The sequence below is a fragment of the Diceros bicornis genome, chromosome X (assembly GCF_020826845.1).
Source record: "Diceros bicornis minor isolate mBicDic1 chromosome X, mDicBic1.mat.cur, whole genome shotgun sequence".
Taxonomy (NCBI): Eukaryota; Metazoa; Chordata; class Mammalia; order Perissodactyla; family Rhinocerotidae; genus Diceros; species Diceros bicornis.
The window spans coordinates 35,865,983-35,889,778 of NC_080781.1; the positions used below are offsets into that span (position 1 = coordinate 35,865,983).

Sequence of the window (23,796 nt, forward strand, 5' to 3'; positions counted from 1 at the left end):
GCAGGCTTCAAGATATATGCCTGATATTTGTGTAATTAGAGCTATACAAAAAATTACCTGGGCATCAGGATGTGGGGCATTACAGCTAGTATTTAGTCCAAATGAAGAAATCACTAAAATTTATGAGAAGGTAAGAATTACTACAGAAATATATTCCTTTTAAATAAATGTTTAATTGTACGTGAGGCTGAATTATTATGTCTGCTATCTTTAAAAATCCAATCATTTGCATCTTAATGGTTGAAAATTAACTGGTAGCTATAATTGAGAATACAGTAAAATTTTACTTTGAAAATAAAGTACTTCAGAACCCTGCCATGAGGCTCTTTTTTTTTATTTTAATATGCAACAGTCTTTTTCTGCTTCTCACTGGAGTCAGATATAATTGTCTCATACTGAATTTGCTTTCTCCCATTCTCTTTCTTCTTCTTTCCTAATCTTTCTGTCCTGTGTAAATTTTGGTTTAGGTAACTATCAGTTGTGGTATGATGGGGTTTAAGTATTTTTGATTCTCTTAAAGCAATCAAAAGTAGAAAGAATGTCAGCCAATTAGGTATCATCCCTGACCTTCCGTTAGATTAAGCAAATGATTTACAGAAGAGAGGCTGTGTTTGACTCTGGTTTCTTGTCATTTGTACCTGCCCCTGATAGCCACTGCTGCATATTTAGAAGAGGAAGTTAAGTTATAGAAACTTTTACAGCTTAGTAGAGCTTCCCTCTTATGGCCAACATAACCCTGACTTGCCCGGGATATATGTTGGTGTCCTATAGTATTTGTCTGGTATAGTGCTGGGTATTCATTCAGCTAATATTTGAATGCCTATTCATTTTCAGGCATGTACTGTAATTATTTTTGATAAAGTAAGATTAGAATTTATTAGCTACCTACCCAAGTATATTTTAGGTTGTAAAACCTTCAAAACCTTCCTGAACAATTGTCCCAGACAATTGCTTTCAAATAAAACGATACTATAGGTTAGCTTACATAATAGAACCTAGTCAGAAATACCTAATTGCAGTGGCACAGTGCTTCTTGAGAAAGGAATGATTGTTGGTTCAGAAGGTCTCCAGGAGCCTGAAGCACAAAGAAGCTGGTGATATGCTCAATGTGTTCCTTTGGCCCTCTTTGGGACATAGCAAAATACTGAAATTAGACTTCATGGGCTATTATAGTCATTTCCATACTATTCCAACGGGGCCTCAAGAGTTGCAGGTAGAGGCTGAGGCCAAATGATTTAAGTGAGTAGGTAAGTTTTAAGCACTAACTTGAAGTTGTATGAGATTTTTTCTTAAATGCATCTCTAGGTAATTTGCCCCTGACTATAATTTTACAGACCAATGCAGGCAATGAGCCAGACTTGGAAGATGAACAGGTTTGCTGTGAAGCATTGGAAGTGATGACGTTATGTTTTGCCTTGATTCCAACAGCCTTAGATGCTCTTAGTAAAGAAAAGGCTTGGCAGACATTCATTATTGACTTACTGTTACACTGTCACAGCAAGTAAGTATCTTTTTTAATTGTAAGAAACTTGATCTTATTTTTGTAAGCAGAAATGAATTAATTTATGCTTGCAAAATTTATCCCGGAAATCAAATCTTTATTGTCTCTATAGCACATTGTTTAGGAAAATTTTATTTAAACATGTTTTGCCTAGACCTAAATTTGTTTTTAGTCTCTGCAAAATGCCAACGTTAATTCTCAAAGTAAAATTAATTTTTATTTAATTTCAGAATTTAGTTTCTCCTAAGAAGTGTATATATTTTAGCACATTTTTTAAATCTGGTTTACAAGATTTAAATTAAATAGGACATTAGCCCCCAATCTGGATAGCTAGATGGCCAGGGTTTTTTCTGTGTGTGTGAAGTTGTTAATTCAATATGAAATTCACAAGGCAGAGTTATGGTAAGAACTGTACGTTTTATACTGAGAGTGAAGACCAACTATAAATCCCTCATTTTCAATTCAAGAGCATATAATCAATGACATTAATTTTGTTTCGGGTTGCTTTTTGTTCAAGTCAATCAGGTTTGTAGAAAATATTGATTTCCATCCTCTTATATCAATCTAATCCTGACCTTCATAAGATAACTTTCAACTCGAGCTCTAATTAGTGTCACTGTTATACATAATTAATCTGTCTTATATACATTTTGTGAAAAGACACAGAAAATGTTCACTTTGTTTTTTCTGTCACATGCCATGAATCACTGATGAATCACATGCCATGAATGTGATGAATCACTGATGAGAAGCTAGTGTAAAGTCAAAATAAGTAATTTGCTGAAATGAAGCCTAGTGATAAATAAAGCTTTTTTTAAAAAAATGTACATAATATAATGGAGTGCGTTCAACTCGATAACTTCAGAGGATGCTGTAAAGTGATTTAGTGGGTCTCAAGTGGGAATGTCTATTATTTTAGAAGTTCCTTGGTAATTTCCTTAAAGACATCTAGTCCAGCCTATTCAGAAAGTCCTTTGACAGGATCCCCCGAAAAAAGGTTAAGCTTGCTATCTCCTTGGGAAGACTATCGTCATTGGACCCCTATATATGTTAAGAAAGATAAATGGGTTGACTAAGTCTAGTTCCATTTAATAAAGCACTAGGTGGAGGGAGGAGAGGAAAGATGATTAGCCAACAGTTTTAATGAAATCAAACCTGGAGGTAGCAGATTTCTTATTTTATGTTGATTTTTTTTTTAATCTTAAACTAAATTATTAACTGTTATTTATTACTTATTTCACTTCCTTGGCTACTCCGTATAAGGAACTTGGTTTAACAGGTTCCCTCTACCCTTTATGAAAATTCTCCTTATAGGAAGTTAGAACCATTTCACTCCTCTCCTCCCTGAAACTTGGCACACAATGAAGTAAAGTACTGTACACAGCACTTTATCTCATTATGCCTCTGTTATCTTGTCTTCAACAACAAAGGGGGTCTTCTAAGCTTAAGATCTTTTTGAGCTTTAGATCGGCTTTTCTTCTCTGGTACTGACCCTCACCCTGCCCTGTAGTTTTCAATCATTTTGTAACCTGACCTGAACATTGTTAGCATTACTTTTCTAAAATCTGAATCCCCGGGGGCGGGTCCCGTGGCGTAGCAGTTAAGTGCGCGTGCTCCGCTGCTGGTGGCCCGGGTTCGGATCCTGGGCGCACACTGACGCGCCACTTGTCAGGCCATGCTGTGGCGGCGTCCCGTATAAAGTATTAGAGGAAGATAGGCACAGATGCTAGCCCAGGGCCAGTCTTCCTCAGCAAAAAGAGGAGGATTGGCATGGATGTTAGCTCAGGGCTGATCTTCCTCACCAAAAAAAAAAAAATCTGAATCCCCAAACACATCTGGCCCCAAGGGTTTCAGATAGGGATTGTGGACCTGTATACATGAGCCTGCCCTTCAGGTATGGTTTATACTTGAATAATCATATTACTAACCAGTATAGCTATTTACAAAGCGTTTCCCACATATATTTTCTCACTTAATTCTATAGCCACTCAGAAGTAGACTTTGCTGATGGAGGGACTAAGACTGAAGTTAAATGACAAGGTCATATCTGTTGAATTCTAACTTATTTCTGCCACACACACAGTCTGACTCTGTGTAATTATAATCTACCAGCAAATTCTATGAGTTCTTACAATGTGCTTGGCAATGAAAGTCCAAAGTCAGATAAGATAGTTCCTGCAATCAAGGAACTTGGAGACAGAATTTAGTGTCATAAAAGGCAAAGTAGTTTGGAAATCGGAAGAGGAATAAGTTACTTTCTACCTGGAAGGAGCAGAAGTGAAGGTTCTATGCAGAATGTAACATGTGAGCTCATGGTTAGGTAAGGTTTATATGTGCGTAAAAATCAAAGGTGGACATTAGTGGTGCTCTCTCTCTCACCCTCATTCCCCGTTATGTTATTTTTACTTCCCGTATTTTTGGACTCCACACACTTTCCTCCTCGCTACTTCTACCCTTGTCTAAACAACTAGCACCCATTGCCTGGACAACTACAGTATCCTTAATCTTCCCACCCCTAGTGTCGCACCACTAAGGTGTTACACTAATCTGTGGACCACACTGCAGACAGAGTGATCTTTGCAAAATATGATTATGTTGTTTTCCTGCTTGATCTTTCCATGTCTTCCCATTGCCTTTAAATTAAGTCTAAACATTTAAATTCGGTTTATAAGCACTCTGATTTGGCAGTTGCTTCTACAAAATTTAGCTCTTGCTTCTACTCGTAAGTTTCAACTTAAATGCCACATTTTCCATTGTTTTCCTTATCCCTATACTCAGAAGGTTTCCCAGACCTGTGTTGCTATTAGATAAGGTCTGTTTTCACATCATAACACGGACCTTATTTTATTATAATCACACAATTGGATTTGAATTCCTTTAGGTGGATATGTTTTTTCCAGCACCTGTTGCTTTATACCCTGCCTATTTAACTCCTTTGTGTTACTTCTCTGATCCATGGAGGCAATTGAGTTTGCCACTCCTGGCATAATGCTGTCAGGACAGAGCTAAGTAGCCTGGTTTGATGTGTAGAAGAGGAGTAAAGGATAATACTGTAAAGGAGATTAGAAGGAGTCAGTTTACAGAAGGCCTTTGATGCTGAGATCTAAGTGGTGTTAGATTTTGGTATGGTGGGCAGTGTCGTTGGTAAATAATTTATCAAGTACCTATTATGTACCAGGCTCTATTCTAGCTACTGGGAATATAACAAGTAAATAAAATAGACAAAATTTCAGCCTTATCGGAGTCTATGTACTAAAGGGGATGAGGAGTCGGAAGAGAACACACACAGGAAAACATATTGTGTATTAGGTAGTAATAAGTACTATAGAGAGAAATAAAGCAGGAAAGAGGATAGGGAGTGGAGGCTCAGTGGAATTCAGTTTTATATAGGGTAGTCAGAGAAGGTCACTAAGAAAGTGACCTTTAAACAAAACTCTGAAATCAGAGTATGGTAGTGATTCATGTAGAGAATGGGGGAAGTGTGTTTTAAGCAGAAGGAACAACAGGTGTAAATGTCCCAAGGCAGGAACATGCCTGACATGTTAAAGAACAGCAGGGAGACCAGTGTGGCTGGAGCAGAGTGGGGGATAGGGGGGCAGTTGTAGGAGGTGAGCTCAGAGAAGTAAAAAGTGGCGTGTAAGGATTTTATGCATCATTGTAAGGACATTGACTTTTACCCTAAGTAAGATGGGAATCCACAGGAGGGTTTTGAGCAGAGGAATGATGTGCTCTGAGTAAACATTTTAAGTTTATTCTGGGTGCTTTGTTCAGAATAAGTTATAGAGTGGCAGGAAAAGCAGACTATTTCATTAATCCAAATAAAAGATGACAGGCTGGAAGTATGGCAGTAGTAGAAGTGGTAAGAAATGATCGGATTTTGAGTATTTTGTGAAGATAGAGGCAACAGGATTTGTTGATAGACACAGACACGTGTTTCATTTGAAGCATACAAATCTACATGCGTGAGGGAGGTTTCCATCAGGAACTGAAAGGCACCAGCTCTTTATAGACCCCTGTTCTATTGGGGCTGCATACCTAACTTTTTAAAAAATAAACTAGGGAAGCATGAATGACATATACCTTTGAAAATCTGATAAAAGTTATGGACTTTATCCCCAGAAAATTAGGTACTCCATACTTCAATTTTCTTGGATTCCACCAAACTCAGCCCACAGCTTCTAAAATCCCTCTGGTTTATAGGACCCTGTACGGGTTTCAGAAACCTGAAAAATATCCGGGAGGAAGTTAGTACAGAGAAGGTATGCTGTCAAGTCCTTTACATTGAGCTATAAATTTGGTTCTAAGCTCTCTGTCAGCTAGCACAAAGACAGAAACAGTTATCCACGAAATGTAGTTTGTAATATCTATAAGATATACAAATGCTTAAGTCAGCAGATACTTGTTGAGCATCTTCTCTATGTCAGACATTGTTCTAGGTGCCAGGAACTCGGGCATCAATAAAGCAGAGCCCTGCCCTGAAAGAGCTTACTTTCTGATGGAGACAGACCACCATCTTGTAAACAAACAGTATTTATACATTTGTTAACTGGTTCTTGGCACCTGTTATATGCCAGACACTATTCTAGGTTCTGGAGGCACGGTGGTAAACTAATTAGATGATGTCTCTGCCATCTTGGAGCGTTTATTCTAGTGAGATCTATATAGTGTATATATATATTTTATAAGATCCATAATGATCAGGTAAAATTCCCAGTACTGGGACCAGAGACAGGTTTTTCCCATGGGTCATCATAGAGAAAATATTGTATAATACAGTGGTTCTCATGTTTAGTGCACATTAGAATCACCTGAAGGATTTATTAAAGTACAGGATGCTGGGGCCCACTCAGTGTTTCTGATTCAGCAGGTCTGGGATAGGGCCTGAGAATTTGTATTTTTAACAAGTTCCCAGATGATGCTGATGCTGGTCTGGGGATCATGCTTTGGGAACCACTAGTATAATATAAGGGACATATGCAGCAATATCCTTATTTTGTAATTGCAACAGAATTCCTATAGAGGAGTTTTCCTCAAAGCACAATTGAATAAAAATTCTGTGGAAGGCAGAAAAGATGCATAATGCTCACCGTAGAGCATCTTGTGTCTAGAGAAGCATTCCCAGCCTGTTCCAAGAAAGGGGTGTTAGAAGGTATCCCTCAAACTCTTCAGTGGCAATTTGAGGTTATAGTTCTTGACATAGAGCCTAAGTTCCTCTATTATGTGTTGCTGGCTTATGGGATTGTTACCTTGTATTTTTGCTTTTAATTTACCTACTCCCTATCCCCACCCCACCCCAAGAGAGACAAGTGTTGGAATCTTTTTTTTCTCATGAAAATAATATATTAAATGTGAAACATTTTTATTTCAGAACTGTTCGACAGGTGGCACAGGAGCAGTTCTTTTTAATGTGCACCAGATGTTGCATGGGACACAGGCCTCTACTTTTCTTCATTACTCTGCTCTTTACCGTTTTGGGGGTGAGACATCTTTTAATTTGCTTATCAGTGTAACTCATTCTTTAAACAAGGAACATTCAGGAATTTATGGTTTTAGCTTATATTAAAAAGTTAGAGTAGTCTAAGGAGAGGGAGGGAGGGAGGAGGGTGAAAGAGGTGACAAGGCACATGTGTATGGTGATGGATGGTAATTAGTCTTTGGGTGGTGAACATGATGTAGTCTACACAGAAATCTAAATATAATGTACACCTAAAATTTATATGATATTATAAACCAATGTTACCTCAATAAAAAAAAAAGGAGGGAAAATCAATGTAGCACCCATAACTTCAGAAAATAAGGACTAGAATAGGTCATTGTATCCCAAGACCACTAGCTATTTTGGTAGTTTTTTGTTGTTGTGGAAATAATTTTTTTATGGACAAATAAAGTTGGGGTATGTCTAAATTTTATTTTTCTGAATTTTGTTGTATTTGTCATTTTCAGTGTAATCATAAATATTTTCTTACCTAAAAACATAAAATTAGAGCAGTCTATATTTATTTAATAAATAAAATATTAGTGATTTCCCATACTTTTAGTCATCTATTCTAGTTTTTAAAAAGTAGATTTTAAGCATGGACATGTAAATTCATATTATTCTACTTTATTATTTCAGAGCACAGCCAGAGAGAGAGCTAAACATTCAGGCGACTACTTCACTCTTCTAAGGCACCTTCTTAATTATGCTTACAATAGTAATATTAATATACCCAATGCTGAAGTTCTTCTTAATAATGAAATTGATTGGCTTAAAAGAATTAGGGTAAGTTGCATTTAATGCTATGGTTACCATATCAATAAATAGGGTGTTTTATTGATGGATAGTTTATAGTTTTGAGCATTTTGGTTAAATGAAAAATACCCAAGAGTAATAAAAAAGGACCGAAGTAAATATTAGTAACTCATGATTCACAGAATAAATGCATAACTAGTTTTGTAAAATGCTCTGTTTTACTTGAGTCTTGGAATACTGATTTTTAGCTTCTTTCATTTTAGAATCTTGAGGCTTTTCGTAAATTTTCATCTTTTAAAAAGCATTCTTGAATTGTTTTCATCAAAAATCAGTCTAATATACTAGCACTTAATTTAACTCTTGATCTTAACACCTGATACTCTTAGACTTGTATGAGAATATATTTCTGAAGAGATTTGTAGCTTTTAGCTTTCAGATTAGCATTTCTTCTAGTAGTTTGTAAAGCATACTTCTAGGAAGTTCTAAAGAGAACTTAAACTTGCAGAATAGAAAGGTTTGGGAAAATCCTCATGTCAGTCCAGCCCTCTCTTATTCTAGTGTCTCCCTCCATCTCGACCTCCCTTTCATAAGTTAGGCATTTGGCATTTTTTCTTTGGCAGGATGATGTTAAAAGAACAGGTGAAACGGGTGTTGAAGAGACGATCTTGGAAGGCCACCTTGGGGTAACAAAAGAGTTACTGGCCTTTCAAACCCCTGAGAAAAAGTATCATATTGGTTGTGAAAAAGGAGGTGCTAATCTCATTAAAGTAAGTTCTGTTGTCCTGGTCCTAAATTAGATATCATAACCTTCTAAATGTTTATTAGCAAATCTGTTGGATTAATTTATAGTGTCATGTCGTTGGTGTATCATCTTGACCCTTTTTTTTTTTCTACTTTTTAAGAATCTTTGTAGAGGTTACAGTAATTTCTAAAATATAATTTCTGAGTTTTGAATATAAATAGAATTTCAATACCATTTTTAAAGTAAATAAGCACTATTTAATTTTTCCATGTAGAAAATCTGAATTTTTCACTTCATTGAACTATTTAAAATGAGATAAACCTCTATTTTGTAAGACTGCTTCTTATTTCTTTAATGAGTTTCTTCACATATATAGTAACTCAAGAAAACAAAAAGTATCAGTTTAGTACATTTTATTTTTATTCAAAATGAGTTTTGGTATACATGTGATTAAAGAAGTAAACTTATTTAAAATGTAAATTTAAGTGTTACAGTCAGCTCACTCTTGATACTTAAAGAAATTTTTAACCTGAGAAATTGGATATGTTTGTTAATTGTAGTAAATAGTGTTTTGAAGTGAGATCTTTTTATTAGAAAATCCAGGTACATTTTCTGAGATGTAGTGAGATCTTGAATTCTGATACGTAATTTAACGTTATTTCCTTCCAAGAGACATTTTTCTTTCCTTAAAAAAATATATATATATATACACACACATATATATAACTTTATATCACATATTTATATATAATATATAAACATTATGTAAATATATATAACGTGTAACATGTATATAATGATATATATATACCATTGCTAATACATAATCCTTTTTTTAACTCTTGTAGGAGTTAATTGATGATTTCATCTTCCCTGCATCCAATGTTTACCTGCAGTATATGAGAAATGGAGAACTGCCAGCTGAACAGGCTATTCCAGTCTGTAGTTCATCAGCTACCATTAATGCTGGTTTTGAGTTACTTGTAGCATTAGCTGTTGGCTGTGTGAGGAATCTCAAACAGATAGTAGATTCTTTGACTGAAATGTATTACATTGGCACAGCAATAACTAGTAAGTGTTTTAAAATACAGAGTTGTGATGACCATTCTGTATGTGTTGGAATTGTTTTCCTGTTTTTCTTTTAGTAAACATCTTCAACTCAGGTTTTTCGTTCTTTCAGCAACTAGTTTAACGTTTTTAGCAAATGGATGTATAATTTAAGACGATTACAAACTAAAAGACTTAATGTAGAAAAATTTTCAAATGTTTGTTAAATGTCTTCCTATAGGGTGATATTCAGCAAAATACATTTCATCTCAGTCTCATCTGAAATAAAACCCAAATTCCAGAGTAATAATTAGTCAAAATAAATGCTGGAGTTCAAACATAAAACTCAAATTGCATGCGTTGGAAAACCTTTCAGGACCTCATGTAGAAGCTCTTTAATGTTATTTTCATATGAACTCTAAGACAATCTGGTTTTAAAAATTAGAATGTGAGAAAACAGTCTAGTGCACTTTATGTCCTCAGTTAATGCTTACATGAAGCCCATGAAATAGGCTGCAGACTCCAGATCTTACAGATATGGAACTGACGCTCAGAAGAGATGAGGCCAATATAAAATGACTGAAAAAGGAGAAATAAGAAATCAAACACAAAGGAGGCTGTTTTGTTTTAAGAGAAAACGACTATCTACAAATCTTAAGAATACAATTGATTGTAGTAAGCATGTCAAGTTATATTTTGATATGTTGTATTTCTGAATATAAGAATGTTTTAATAGCATTTTAGGAGATTCTGATTAAAGTGACTGCTTAAAAGGTTAGTCCTTTAGCTATTTATTTTACCCAATGTATATATAGTAAGGTGGGTTTTGTTTTAACTTAAAGGGGGGTTTTTTGTTTGTTCATTTTTTAAAACAAATCCATACTTTTCCTTATTTAGTTTTCAATGAGTTTAAACCCCTAAGGGGTATAGCATCACAAGGATTCGGTGTCCAATGGCCCTAGCAGGAAGGTTGCTTTGGAATTTGGCACGAACCATGCCACTGTTTCCATGGCCATGAGTTAACCTTTCCCCAGATTCCTCTGGTTTTGTTCACTTTCCCGCCGTGAGTCACTGTGCTGTTCTTGGCTTTGTACACGTGAGCACATCTCTTGAATAGATAGAATTCAGTTTCATCTCAGGCATGAACACCTTCAGTTTTAAGAAGAGGAGCTATGGGCTGGTTTCGGAGGACCCTGTTTATAGCCTAGAAAAAATAGCCTTGGACCACAGCCTTCCAGATATATTTGCTGTTTTAGAAGTCCTGTTGCCAGCACACCTCCATAGGCTCCAAGATGGCAGAAAGAGAAAGGCCACTTGTTTTTAAACAAATCTCAAAAATTTGCATGGTAAAAATTTCAAGTACCAAAGAGAGTATATACTAAAAAGTATGTTTCCTGCCCATTCTAGTCCTGCCCGGCCCCCATGCCCCCCTCCCATCCATTGATAACTGTAAGCAATAGCATCAGTTCATGTCTGTCTCCCGGCATCTCTGTGTACGCAAAATCTACATACAAGATCTTTTTTTGTTTCATTTTTCAACCACAGATTGGCATATAGTACACACAGTGTTCTTCACTTTGTTTTCCCTTTAATATATCTGTGATTGTTCACTATCAACACATATTTATCTAATTCCGTTTATTGGCTATATAACTTTCAGTTCAGTATACTGTAATTTATTTAACTTGTCCTGTAGACAATGATATTTACATTGTTTCCAGGTTTATACTAGGTAGAGAGAGATGTATGGTAATTTATAATTCTCACAGAACTTTCAAACCCACTATCTCATTTGCTCCTCAAAATAACGTTGTGATTATAGGCAAACCAAGTGTTAGTCTTATTACTACATTTATTAGGAAGGAAACAGGCTTACCTGAAGGTGAAAGAGTTGATAAGTATCTGAACCTGGATGTGAACCCAGGTAGTCTTAGGATTATTTAAAATTGAGCAAGCTATAAAAATCTTGATGTATTTATATAGCGTTTCATGCCAGAATGTTTGAAGGCACTTTTAAAAACATAGAAAAGTAGAAAAAATTAAAGTTCATAATGACTAAACAGTACAGCTAAGAGTAAAGTTAGCACGTAGAAATTAGCATCATACCATATTGTGAGACTGCTTCTGAGATTGGCTTGGAGGCAATATCAGATAAAACATGGGTTCGTGGATCGTGGGATAAGAATCTGTATAGTGGTAAGTGTTGCTCTATACTTAGGTTTGTCGAGGGTGAACTGCATGCTTGTAGTACTGCTTCAGGTGACTATAGGAGTGTTGCATTTGTTGATAATGTTAATTTATCAGCTTAATAGCGCTGAAAGTGGACAAAATGGTTGTATTCATCCTATAAGAATCTTTTATCTTCTCTCAGCTTGTGAAGCACTTACTGAGTGGGAATATCTGCCACCTGTTGGACCCCGCCCACCAAAAGGATTTGTGGGACTAAAGAATGCTGGTGCTACTTGTTACATGAATTCTGTGATTCAGCAGCTCTACATGATTCCCTCCATCAGGAATGGTATTCTTGCAATTGAAGGCACAGGTAGTGATGTAGATGATGATATGTCTGGGGATGAGAAGCAAGACAATGAGGTAAATTTTATTTAGTGCTTTGTTTTCTGTTTGAAGTTCTGATACTGGATACTGTTCTCTCTTAGAGACTGTTGTACTTTCATTGGACATGTTGATGTATATTTGAAAATAAAGGTAGAATCTTCAGGTATGAACTGCTACCTCTTGACATAATATAGTGTTCACTATCTACCAGACTTTAAACTACAGTTAATTTTTATGATAGTTTATATGTCTTTAAAGCAAGTTAATATACTCACTTTTGTGTGAAGTGTTTAGTATAATTTGGAGTTTGTATAATGATAAGAATCTTCATTTTTAATAATAGTTTAAATTATATTTTCACTTTTGTATTTGATAGTTTAAATTATATATCTCCATTAATTTATGCCAAGTTGTATACTATGGCAGTTTCGTTATCTGTGCTTACTTTTAGGTTACTTTTACATTTCCCCCAGATCATAGCTCTTCTTGCTTAGGAAACAGATGTCTATTTTAAATATTACATGGTCTCGTGGCAAAATTAAGGCTGCCTGCCAAGTCGAAAAAATGCAGGAAAAAGCTATGGGAAAGTTCAGGTTGTAGTGGCAGATCAGAGTGGACATAACTGTGGCATGGCTCTTTAAAGAAGAGAATATTGCAAGACTTAAGTTGTGGTCATGTTTCTATCTACCCTGTATTGCTTCGATTTTTAGTTTACCTTTTCCTGTTCGTAGTGTTGGTGAGAACTGAAGAGAGAAGCCAAGAGTGTGTTCTAGTTGTAGTAAATATCTTGAATGGTTCTTTCCTCATTCCCTCTCCTTCAGTCACCAGAACTATTTGCTCTGAGGTAGTTGATCATTTACAGGCCTTCTGAAACATACACTTGCCTCAACTCTTTCCCAGATCTACTGAACCGCATCATTCAGGAATTGGGGTCTAAGCATTTTTACTTTTTAAAAAAGCTTCATACCACTGCTCTGAGTGAAAATTGAAATTGAAATTCTAGTTCTGTAGCCCATCATATCTCTGCAATGTTGAGTTAAGCACGAGTAGAGATAGCTAATTGTACCAGCAAGAAGTAAACAAGGCAGACAAAATATGATACAATTTCAAATAAGATGTCCCACCTTTGCCTTCATGGTACCCTCTGCTCTGTGTTGTCTCGGCACCCCACTGCACTGTGGATTTCTTTGGGTTTTTTGGTTTTTGCCTATGTGCTTGTTTCCTTCCCTAGAATGTAAGTTTCTCATGGGTAGGAACTGGATATTGTCTGTTCCTCTATCAAGGGTCTCAGACCTTTGATCTGCAACCACCAATCTCTTTCCATCTCTATGAATTTGACTATTCTAGGTACCTCCTGTAAGTGGAGTCATGCCATGTTTCTCCTTTTGTGACTGGCTTATTTCACTTAATGTTCTCAAGGTTTATCCATGACATAGCATGTGTCAGAATTTCCTTTTTAAGGCTGAGTAATAATCCATTGTATGGGTATACCACATTTTGTTTATCCGTTTATCCATCACTGGGCACTTGGGTTGCTTCCGCCTTTTGGCTATTGTGAATAATGCTGCTGTGAACATGAGTGTAAAAAGACCGCTTTGAGACCTTTCTCTGAGTTCTTTAGGGTGTATACCCAGAAGTGGAATTGCTGGATCGTGTGGTAATTCTCTTTTTAGTTTTTTGAGGAACTGTTTTCTATAGTGGCTACGTCATTTTACATTCCCACCAACAGTGCACAAGCGTTCCAATCTTTGCACAAAAGTTGTTAATTTTCATGAGGTTCAATATGTCTTTTGTTGCTTGTGCCTTTGGTGTCATATCCAATAAGTCATAGCTTGAATCCAATGTTGTGAAGCTTTTTTTACCCTATGTTTTCTTTTAAGAGTTTCATAGTTCTAGCTCTTACCTTCAGGTGTTTGATCCGTATTGAGTTAATTTTTGTATACAGTGTTAGGGAAGAGTCCAGCTTCATTCTTTTGCATATTGATATCTAGTTTTTCCACCACCATTGGTTGAAGAGTACTGCTTCTCTTAATATGTATATCTTATTGAATTTTATTGAATGTTTACAGTTCTGAGCACTTTATATACATTATCTCATATAATCCTCAGAGTAGCTACATGAAGAATGTGTATCCTCATTTACACTTGAGAAAACTGAAGCTTAGAAAGGTTAAGTAACTTACTTGCTCTAAGATACTTAGCTTATAAGCGGCAGAACCTGCATTTGTGTCCAGTTCAGTCTTAGTTAATCACTATACTCTGCTGTATTATCTAACTCTTCAATACATAGGGTTATTCCTTTATGACAACTCCTTATGTGAAGTGGTGGGAATAAGCAATAATACTATAAATTAAAATTTATAAATTGAAAGTTAAGTGCTTTGGAGATAAGAAATAGAAGTACAGATCATTCGTTCACTAACTGGCATTTGTCTCAACATATTTTACCACACTTTAAAGTTAGATTCACTCATTAATGGTATTTTTTGGTTTCTAGAGCAATGTTGATCCCAGAGATGATGTATTTGGATATCCTCAACAATTTGAAGACAAACCAGCATTAAGTAAAACAGAAGATAGGAAAGAGTACAATATTGGTGTTCTAAGACACCTTCAGGTCATCTTTGGTCATTTAGCTGCTTCTCGACTACAGTACTATGTGCCAAGAGGATTTTGGAAACAGTTCAGGTAAACTATGGATGGATAGTAATAGGGATACTGCTTAAAGCTTTATGAACATCTCAATACACTAATGTTAAACTTCTAAAATATATGTTGGAAGGCATTTTTATGTTTAATATATAAGCAATAGTAATATTCAAACCCCGCTTCTCAGTTGGGTTTTTTTTCTCATTGTCCCCAAAGGAGGAGGTAGAAAGTGTCATAGTAAGGAGAGGCAGCATTCTTTAGTCTCTTAAGGTGTTAATAACTTTTTATTTTGAAAACTTCTAATGTGTACAGAAGTAGGGAGAAGGGTATAAACCCTTATGTATTCATCACCCAACTTCAACAGTGGTCAACTCATGGCCAATCTTGTTTAATCTACGTTCCCATCTACTTCTTTCCAGATTGTTTTGAAGCAAGTCTTAAATACATAGTTTCATCCATGAATATTGTAGTATGTATCTCTAATGTCTTTTTTTTAACGTAACCATGATACTATTATCATGTCTTTTAAAAATTCCTTAATATCCTTGTTAGTCTTTGAATTTACCCAATTATCTCATAATTATTTTTTACTGTGTGTTTTTTGAAATCAGGATCCAAAGGAAGTCTGTAAATGGCAAATGTTGCTGTGACTCTTGAGTCTTTTCTAATCTTTTTTCAACCTTGCAATTATTTGGAAAAAAAAAAAAAACAGGTAGTTTACCCTGTAAATTTTCCCACCATCTGGATTTTATTGATGGGATCCCTGTGGTATTTTAGTATTTTCTGTTTTCCTCAGTCCCCTGTATTTCCTATAAATAGACAGTGAGATTTAGAGGCTTGATCAGATTGAGGTATTCTTTTTTTGGAATGGGTAGGCAAGGCTACTTCTTAGGTGGTAATGTTTACCTCAGTGAGGAGAGGTACATAGTGTCTGTCTCTTTCTCTTATGATAACAGCCATTGATCATCATTGCCTAAATACAGTATTTCATTGGGGTTACAGAGTTGCAATATTCTAAGTTTATATTAGCTAGACTAGATCTATAAAGGGAAACTTGCCTTCACCAACTATTTGGCTATCCTAATGTACATTTTTATAGGAAAGATGGGATAAATTCATTTTTTCTTTTCTTTCGTTTAGAAAACTTTTTCGTTAAAAGTCATCAATTACATCTTGATCTTATTTCTTTAACTTCATTTATTTCACTTTTTTAAAAATCATTGCCTATTATGTCATGCACTGTGTTAAAATACCACAGTACAACCACGTAACTCGGTACCGAGTGTGAAAAAGGCTATAATCTTTCATGACAGTGGGTTTTTATTTTTTTTATTATTTTTTTTAATGTCTTTTTTTGTGTGTGTGTGTGTGTGTGTGAGGAAGATCAGCCCTGAGCTACCATCCATGCTAATCGTCCTCTTTTTGCTGAGGAAGACTGGCTCTGAGCTAACATCTATTGCCAATCCTCCTCCTTTTTTTCCCCAAAGCCCCAGTAGATAGTTGTATGTCATAGTTGCACATCCTTCTAGTTGCTGTATGTGGGACGCGGCCTCAGCATGGCCGGAGAAGCGGTGCGTCGGTGGGCGCCCGGGATCCGGACCCGGGCCGCCAGTAGTGGAGTGCGCACACTTAACCACTAAGCCACGGGACCGGCCCACAATGGGTTTTTAAAATAATACTCCTTAGAATCCCTTCAAGGTATCTCCCAGACAGCTGAGAACAGGGGACACAAAGAGTCACCTGACACTGCCACTCTGGTCCGCTTTCCCTACTTCGATCAGAGCAGCTCCCCTTTTCCCTACAAGGATACGACTTAGATTTCTTTCTGAAACCACTGCTTTATAGTACGATAACTTCCCTATGACTCATCATGTAAACTCCTTTGATTCCCCTGCCTAGGCTACTACTTAATCCATATTCTTGGCTTGCATGCGCCACCCTTCTTCCCAGCTCTACTTTTGCTCTTTCAGTCCCATCACCTGGCACACTCCTCTCTGACTGTTCCTGTTCTCTTTCTTCCCTAGCCCATCCCATCTCAGCCATTAGGCTTTTAGCATTTCTGTTCTTCCTCTTCCAAATTACTCTCACACTTTTTGAGCTTTTGTCTTAAAATTTGTCATTCAGTTATAAGTAGTTTTCTTATAATTCATTTGCATTTTTGACTTCTCATTTACTTCCTATGCTAGTGGATCTCACAGTTTGTCAGACTAGCACGTTTGGATTATCCACACTTGAGACACGTAATATATTCTTGATACATGTGGGTTAGTTGACCACATTCCCCACCCCACCTCTAATTTTTTATTTTGAAAAATTTCAAACCAACAGAAAAGATGAAGTAGTAGTATAATCTCCTTTATGTTATGTTCTTTACCCAGGTTTACCAAGTGTTAACATTTTGCCATATTTGCTTATGTGTATACTTGGGTTTTGGTTTTTGTTTGTTTGTTTGTTTGTTTTTTCCCTAAACCAGTTGATACTAAGTTGCAAACATGACACTTAACCCCCCTGTATGCTTCAACATTTACCTTCTAAGAATAAGCACTTTTTCCTACTTAGCTACAATACAATTATCACACCCGCGAAATTTAATATTGATTTAATAATGTCTGAAATTCGTCAGTGTGTATCCCGATTTCTCCAAAATACTCTTTCTGACTTTTTTTTTTTTTTTTTCTTTCAATCCTAGTCTGATATCCTGGAAGGGATCACAAGAATTTGATTGTTACCTCTTTAGTCTTCTTTAAAATAATCTCCCTAACTTGTCAGTGACTTTTATGGCACTGAAATTTTTGAAGAGTCTAAGCCAGTTGTCTTGCAGAGTCTCTCTCACTTTCTTGATTTGTGTGATCATTTCCTCATGATTAGATTCAGGTTAAACGTGGGTGTTTTGTTTTTTGTGGGGTTTTTTTGGTAAGAAAACTGTGTAGGTGATGTTATATGCCTCTCATTGCATTGCATCGGGAGGCATGTGGTATCAGTTTATCTGATTATTGGTGATATTAACTTTGATCTTTTGGTGTCTTAACAGATCTCTCATTGTAAAGGTACCTTTTCCCTTTTTAATTAATAGTTGACTACACGTTTGAAAGTATGGGGAGTTAACTACAATTTGAAAGTAAATAGAATGGATTGGTGTCATCTCCAATAATGAAACAAATGGATTTTAACAAAAAATGATGTATTTGATTTTAAACTCACTATGTGCAAATTTAAAGTCTAAAATATAATTGGAATGAGATTATCTACTATAAAAGAATATCAAAAGTCAGTTCCTGTAGTGTATTTAAAATACATTTGTCAGTGATGGATGGCAACTAGACTGGGTGGTGAACATGATGTAGTCTACACAGAAGTCAAAATATAATGATGTATACGTGAAATTCACATAGTGTTATATAAACCAGTGTTACCTCAATAAAAACTAATTAAATTTAAAAAAGAAAAAAATGCGGTCATATGTCTCGCTTAAAATGAATTCATTTATATTCTCTGTATATTACTCTGTAAATACAAAATTCAATGTCATTGATAGTTTCTAGCAGTGCCTAAGTTTTAGAAGTATCAGTCCTCATTTTGTGGTACACACAATTGATAGTTTGTTTTCTCAAGGTTGATTTGCCTAATTTAAGTCCTCAGATTACTCAAAAGAGATCAACTCTAGAAGAAGTCAAATCTTTCTCTTTTCACTTGGAAAAATCAGTGTAATTAAGAGTAAATAGATATAATCTTGGCACTGTATCTATAACCCGAAATTTAAGCAAAATGAAACAAATAAAACAGTAATTATAACATCTACATAAGAGTGAGATCCACCACCCCATTTTAATAGCATCTTCAGTTGGATTCAAAATGCATGCATATATCATATCACTTAAAGTAACCATCCTTTTTAGAGCCATGCTGTCCATCAACCACACCAGTAGTTTTATGGTAATTCTTCCCACTATAGTACCACTTTTACTGTGAGCCTCACTTTCTCCCCCACTGCACTCAATATGTAAAGAGCATTTATTTTTTTTCTACTTCCTCATGTAGTTGAGGAATAAAATCTCAGTTTATATACTGTTATTTGTGGTTGTATTGCTTTTTTTTCCTGAAAAATATATTGTATATATTGTTCTGGGAGTGTTGCACATTACATATTTTATTCCATCATTTCTTAGGCTTTGGGGTGAGCCTGTTAATCTGCGTGAACAACATGATGCTTTAGAATTTTTTAATTCATTGGTGGATAGTTTAGATGAAGCTTTGAAAGCCTTAGGACATCCAGCTATGCTAAGTAAAGTCTTAGGAGGTTCCTTTGCTGATCAGAAGATTTGCCAAGGCTGCCCACATAGGTAAGTGCTAATTACATATTTAAAGTATATTTCATACTGTTTATTTACTAACAAAAACAAAATTTTTGCTGGAAGTTATGTATGAAAGTAGAGTATGCCACCAATTACTAAATACCTGAGACTGGATGAATTATATACTGTACATACCTTAGTACTGTGGGCATTTTTTTGATTGTTGTCAAATAACTTTTACTCCACTTAATCTCTTAACTATTTCATACTCTTACATTCTTTCATGTATGGTCATTCCTGGGGAAGTAAAATGGCATTTTGCATATATCTACAGGTATTACTTATAAATTTGCCCTTTATTTTAGAGTTAGTGTGTTTACAATATTATAATTATTTTTAAGTTTAGAAGATGACAGACAGACATGGAGCAGTATTTCCTATACAAATGAAATATTGACTTTTAAAATAGTGTAGATTATTGTCATTATCCTTAAGGTATGTTTTCCACACAAAACATTTACAGCAAGAGTTGACTAAACAGATTGTTGTTTTGACTTAAAAGGGAAATTGTTTGATTAAGGGCTCTTATTGAAAATAGTTAAATAACTATTAAAGTTTGTTACTGATAAATACACGTTTATACTTATTACATGAAAGTTTTACTTTGGAACTTCTCTTTTGTGTTATCAATTAATGTTGGTTTGAAATCCTTTTTCACCAAAATATCACAGTAAGATAGTATTTTCTACAAGCCCAAACAGTATCATATGTTAGTCTTGGGTTGTGTGTGTACATGGTTGGTGGGGGTGCTTCATTTTTGAACATGGGGAAATGATTAGGAGAGAGGTAACACTGTATAAATGAGAAATTTCCATCAGGTTAAACCATTCGTCGAGAATAAGGACATATAATTGTTCATGTAACCTGGACAACTGTTGGTCCTTTTGAAAGACCTTTTGCATTAGGTGGACAATAAAATTGTCATTTTAATCTCTTGTTTTTAATTACTGATCAAGTAGCCAACTTTTTGTCATCTGTTCTTGTCAGTCCTTCTTGGTTTGTTTTAGACAGTTTTCAAAATTATTTGGAAATTATTGGTTTTCTTTGCTAAGTTAAAATGTCCGGAGAGCATGATCTTAAGTAAGATCTCTAAGGTTCAGATCCCTGCTCCACAACTAGTCTTGTTCTTGTTATATGCCAGAAGGTGACATAACAAGTCTCAAGTCTATCTGTTTTAGGGCATTATTTGTCTAGAACAGGGGTTAACAAACTATGGACCATAGGTCAAATCCAGCCTGGCATCTGTTTTTGTCAAGTTTTATTGGAACATACCCACTCCTTTACCTACTGTCTAGCTGCTTTCACTGTTAACAGCAGAGTAGTCGAGTAGTTGCCACAGAGACTTCACGGTCCGAAAAAGCCTGTAATATTACTACCTGGCTTTTTACAGAAAAACTTGGCAGACTTCTTGTCTTGGGATGTCCTACTTTTTAACTGGAGTTATAAGATCTAACTTCCTTTTTCTCTTCTATAGGCTGTTCCCTGATTATAGTAGCAATTTGCTTAATACCTACTTCATTTTCCATTCATGTCACTTATAAATGCCTTTGTGTACCTGTCTTTTTTCCCTAACTAAATTGAAAGGAGATTTATTAAGCCCTTAATCAAACAAAATATGAAGGACTGTCTGAACATTGACTATTCCACAGTGCTTTACAAATGGAAGGCACCCTCGATATATTTATTGAATGAATGAATTTGATGGTTGAGAATGTATTCCCCACATCCCATGGTCTCAATTTATGAATATGTCTCATCAAAAATCTGAAAATTCCTTTGGTAGAAAATTGCCACAGTATGGGATTCTGGCTCCTACTCAAATTGCTTGTCCCCTATTTATTTGTGTTCAAACTTGTGCTTTAGTAAGGTTTCCATTACAGAAAAGGAGGAACATTTAAAACTTCAGCCCATTAATAGTTTAAAATATCCTTTTCAGAAGTTGATGAATTCATGCTTTGGCCTTGGCATGAATTACTATCTAAACAGATAACAGAGGAAACCAGATAACAGAGGAAACAGCATGGTAGATTATAAAGAGCTTAAGCTGTGAAGCCAGAATGACCATGCTTCAAAACACCATTTTATCTAGTCTTGACCAAATTAACTTTTCTGAACCCCTGTTCCCTCATCTCTGAAGTGTAGATGGTGATAGATAGTTCTCTAGCAGGTTTGTAATGAAGACAGAGAACCTAGTATGTATAATGTGTAAACAACCTAATAAAGTGCCTAGCACAGGATAAGTGACCAGTAAATGATAACTGTCATTTTTTGGTAACATCCTATGACTTAAAGGTTTTGTATTATAAATATTGCAAATGTAGTTTTCATTAAGTCCATAACTAAATAAAGTGTTTAGAAAACTAAGGAATAAATCCTTTTTGATCATTTCCTAAATATCTTTAGATACGAGTGTGAAGAATCTTTTACAACTTTGAATGTAGACATTAGAAATCACCAAAATCTTCTTGATTCTTTGGAACAGTATGTCAAAGGAGATTTATTAGAAGGTGCAAATGCATATCATTGTGAAAAATGCAATAAAAAGGTACGAATTGTCCACTTTTTAAAATAATTATAATCACATTTAATGGATTTGGAAGAAGCTGATTGTTTTTGTCTTCAACATTCACCCTCTTTTTCTTCCCTACCCTGCTTCGTTATAGTGGTAGCAGAGAGGTAGTTAAGATAATTGATTTAAAGGCTTATCAGGGAAAGAAGATTGAGAGAAAGTTGTGCCAGAAGGGCTAGGCAAAACAGGTAAATAAGAGTGAATCATTTTAGAAGTCATAATAGCTTAATACCACATTCTCCTTTCTGAATTACACACTTGCCATCTATACCCAGCCAAACTGCTGTTGAACTCCTCAAAACTACAGAGCCCACAGCAGAAAACATTTCTCCTCTCATGTCTAGAATTACTTGTGAAGACCAAGAAGTTTGCTGAGACAGTTACTTTATTCAGCTGCATGAGATTTCTTCTCTCACCTGATTAGTTTTTATCTGTGGGCACTTAACAGCTCTTTGGGGGAGACAATTCACACGTACATAAAGTAAACAATGTGTATCTTTCTGGGCTCCCACACCCTCTCACCTCCAAGTCACCTCTATTGTTGTGAGCTTACGCACCACTTAGAGAGGTATTAAAGTCTAGAGGTTGAGACTTTGAGCTGTAAAGCCATACTGCCTACCACCTACCCATGGCTCTGAGACTTGAGGCAAGTTGCTTAATCGCTTTGCTATTCCTAATCCTCATTCTTAAGGTTCACTAGTACTGGGCAGCACTTAACATATTACCTGGCATCTAATTTCCCAATAACTATTACTGCTATTATTGTGTTTCTTCAGTTTGCTCACAGCAAACCACTTTTATTAGAATAACAGTAAATATCAAACAAGTAATAACGGTTAGATAGCAATGACAATATGGAAACCAGGCAGCAAGTAATGTCTATATCACTAATTTTTGCAATTTGTAACAAATGGCATAAGCCATTTTCATATTATTAATTTTAGTTAACATTTTAAAAAATATCAACTGTGACAGAATTACCTTGATTTGTTCATTATCATGTTGTTTACACTTATAAATAATTTCATACTAGTCTTAAGACAATTTAATAATACAATTTTAAAGTTCGTTTGTTTTTTTGCAGTGGATTATAAGAGAACATCTAGTAACTTACTCTGTTTATTTTAGGTTGATACTGTAAAGCGCTTGCTAATTAAAAAATTACCTCCTGTTCTTGCTATCCAATTAAAACGATTCGACTATGACTGGGAAAGAGAATGTGCAATCAAGTTCAATGATTATTTTGAATTTCCTCGAGAGCTGGACATGGAACCTTACACGGTTGCAGGTGTTGCAAAGCTGGAAGGAGATAATGTAAACCCAGAGAGTCAGTTGATACAACAGAATGAGCAGTCTGAAAGTGAGACGGCAGGAAGCACAAAATACAGACTTGTGGGTGTGCTTGTACACAGTGGTCAAGCAAGTGGGGGACATTATTATTCTTATATCATTCAAAGGAATGGTGGAGATGGTGAGAGAAATCGCTGGTATAAATTTGATGATGGAGATGTAACAGAGTGTAAAATGGATGACGATGAAGAAATGAAAAACCAGTGTTTTGGTGGGGAGTACATGGGAGAAGTATTTGATCACATGATGAAGCGCATGTCATACAGGCGCCAGAAAAGGTGGTGGAATGCTTATATACTTTTTTATGAACGATTGGACACAATAGACCAAGATGATGAGTTGATAAGATATATATCAGAGCTTGCTATCAGCACAAGACCCCATCAGATTATTATGCCGTCAGTCATTGAGAGAAGTGTACGGAAACAGAATGTGCAATTCATGCATAACCGAATGCAGTACAGTTTGGAATATTTTCAGTTTATGAAAAAACTGCTTACATGTAATGGTGTTTACTTAAATCCTCCTCCAGGTAAGAATCAAAAATTTAGCTTCTTGATAATAAAGCATAATTCTTATTTTACTTGCAGGATTTCTTAGCAGGTATTAACATGTTTGTTTTTTTACTTTTGGTTGTTTTAAAGTCATATTTCAGATGACTACAGTCGTCTTACATACTGACGTTTCAGTCATCAACAGACCGAATATATGACGGTGGTCCCTTAAGATTAGTACTATATAGCCTAGGTGTGGAGTAGGCTACACCATTTAGATTTGTGTGAATACACTCTTTGACGT

General features: G+C 35.6%; 1 protein-coding gene and 1 pseudogene across 6 annotated transcripts in view; one reads left to right on the plus strand and one right to left on the minus strand.

Annotated features, from left to right (window-relative positions):
- Positions 1 to 23,796, plus strand: part of USP9X (ubiquitin specific peptidase 9 X-linked) — a 168,523-nt gene that overhangs the window by 128,605 nt on the left and 16,122 nt on the right. For all 6 annotated transcript variants that reach the window (XM_058535664.1, XM_058535663.1, XM_058535662.1 and 3 more), the window contains exons 25-35: positions 5 to 130; positions 1,335 to 1,501; positions 6,870 to 6,978; positions 7,617 to 7,763; positions 8,354 to 8,500; positions 9,324 to 9,546; positions 11,894 to 12,114; positions 14,576 to 14,766; positions 18,894 to 19,067; positions 21,483 to 21,624; positions 22,777 to 23,530. In XM_058535664.1, the coding sequence (XP_058391647.1) occupies positions 5 to 130; positions 1,335 to 1,501; positions 6,870 to 6,978; positions 7,617 to 7,763; positions 8,354 to 8,500; positions 9,324 to 9,546; positions 11,894 to 12,114; positions 14,576 to 14,766; positions 18,894 to 19,067; positions 21,483 to 21,624; positions 22,777 to 23,530 (2,401 nt within the window). The remainder of the gene's footprint in view (positions 1 to 4; positions 131 to 1,334; positions 1,502 to 6,869; positions 6,979 to 7,616; positions 7,764 to 8,353; positions 8,501 to 9,323; positions 9,547 to 11,893; positions 12,115 to 14,575; positions 14,767 to 18,893; positions 19,068 to 21,482; positions 21,625 to 22,776; positions 23,531 to 23,796) is intronic.
- LOC131400646 (large ribosomal subunit protein eL33-like) lies at positions 10,432 to 11,762 on the minus strand (annotated as a pseudogene).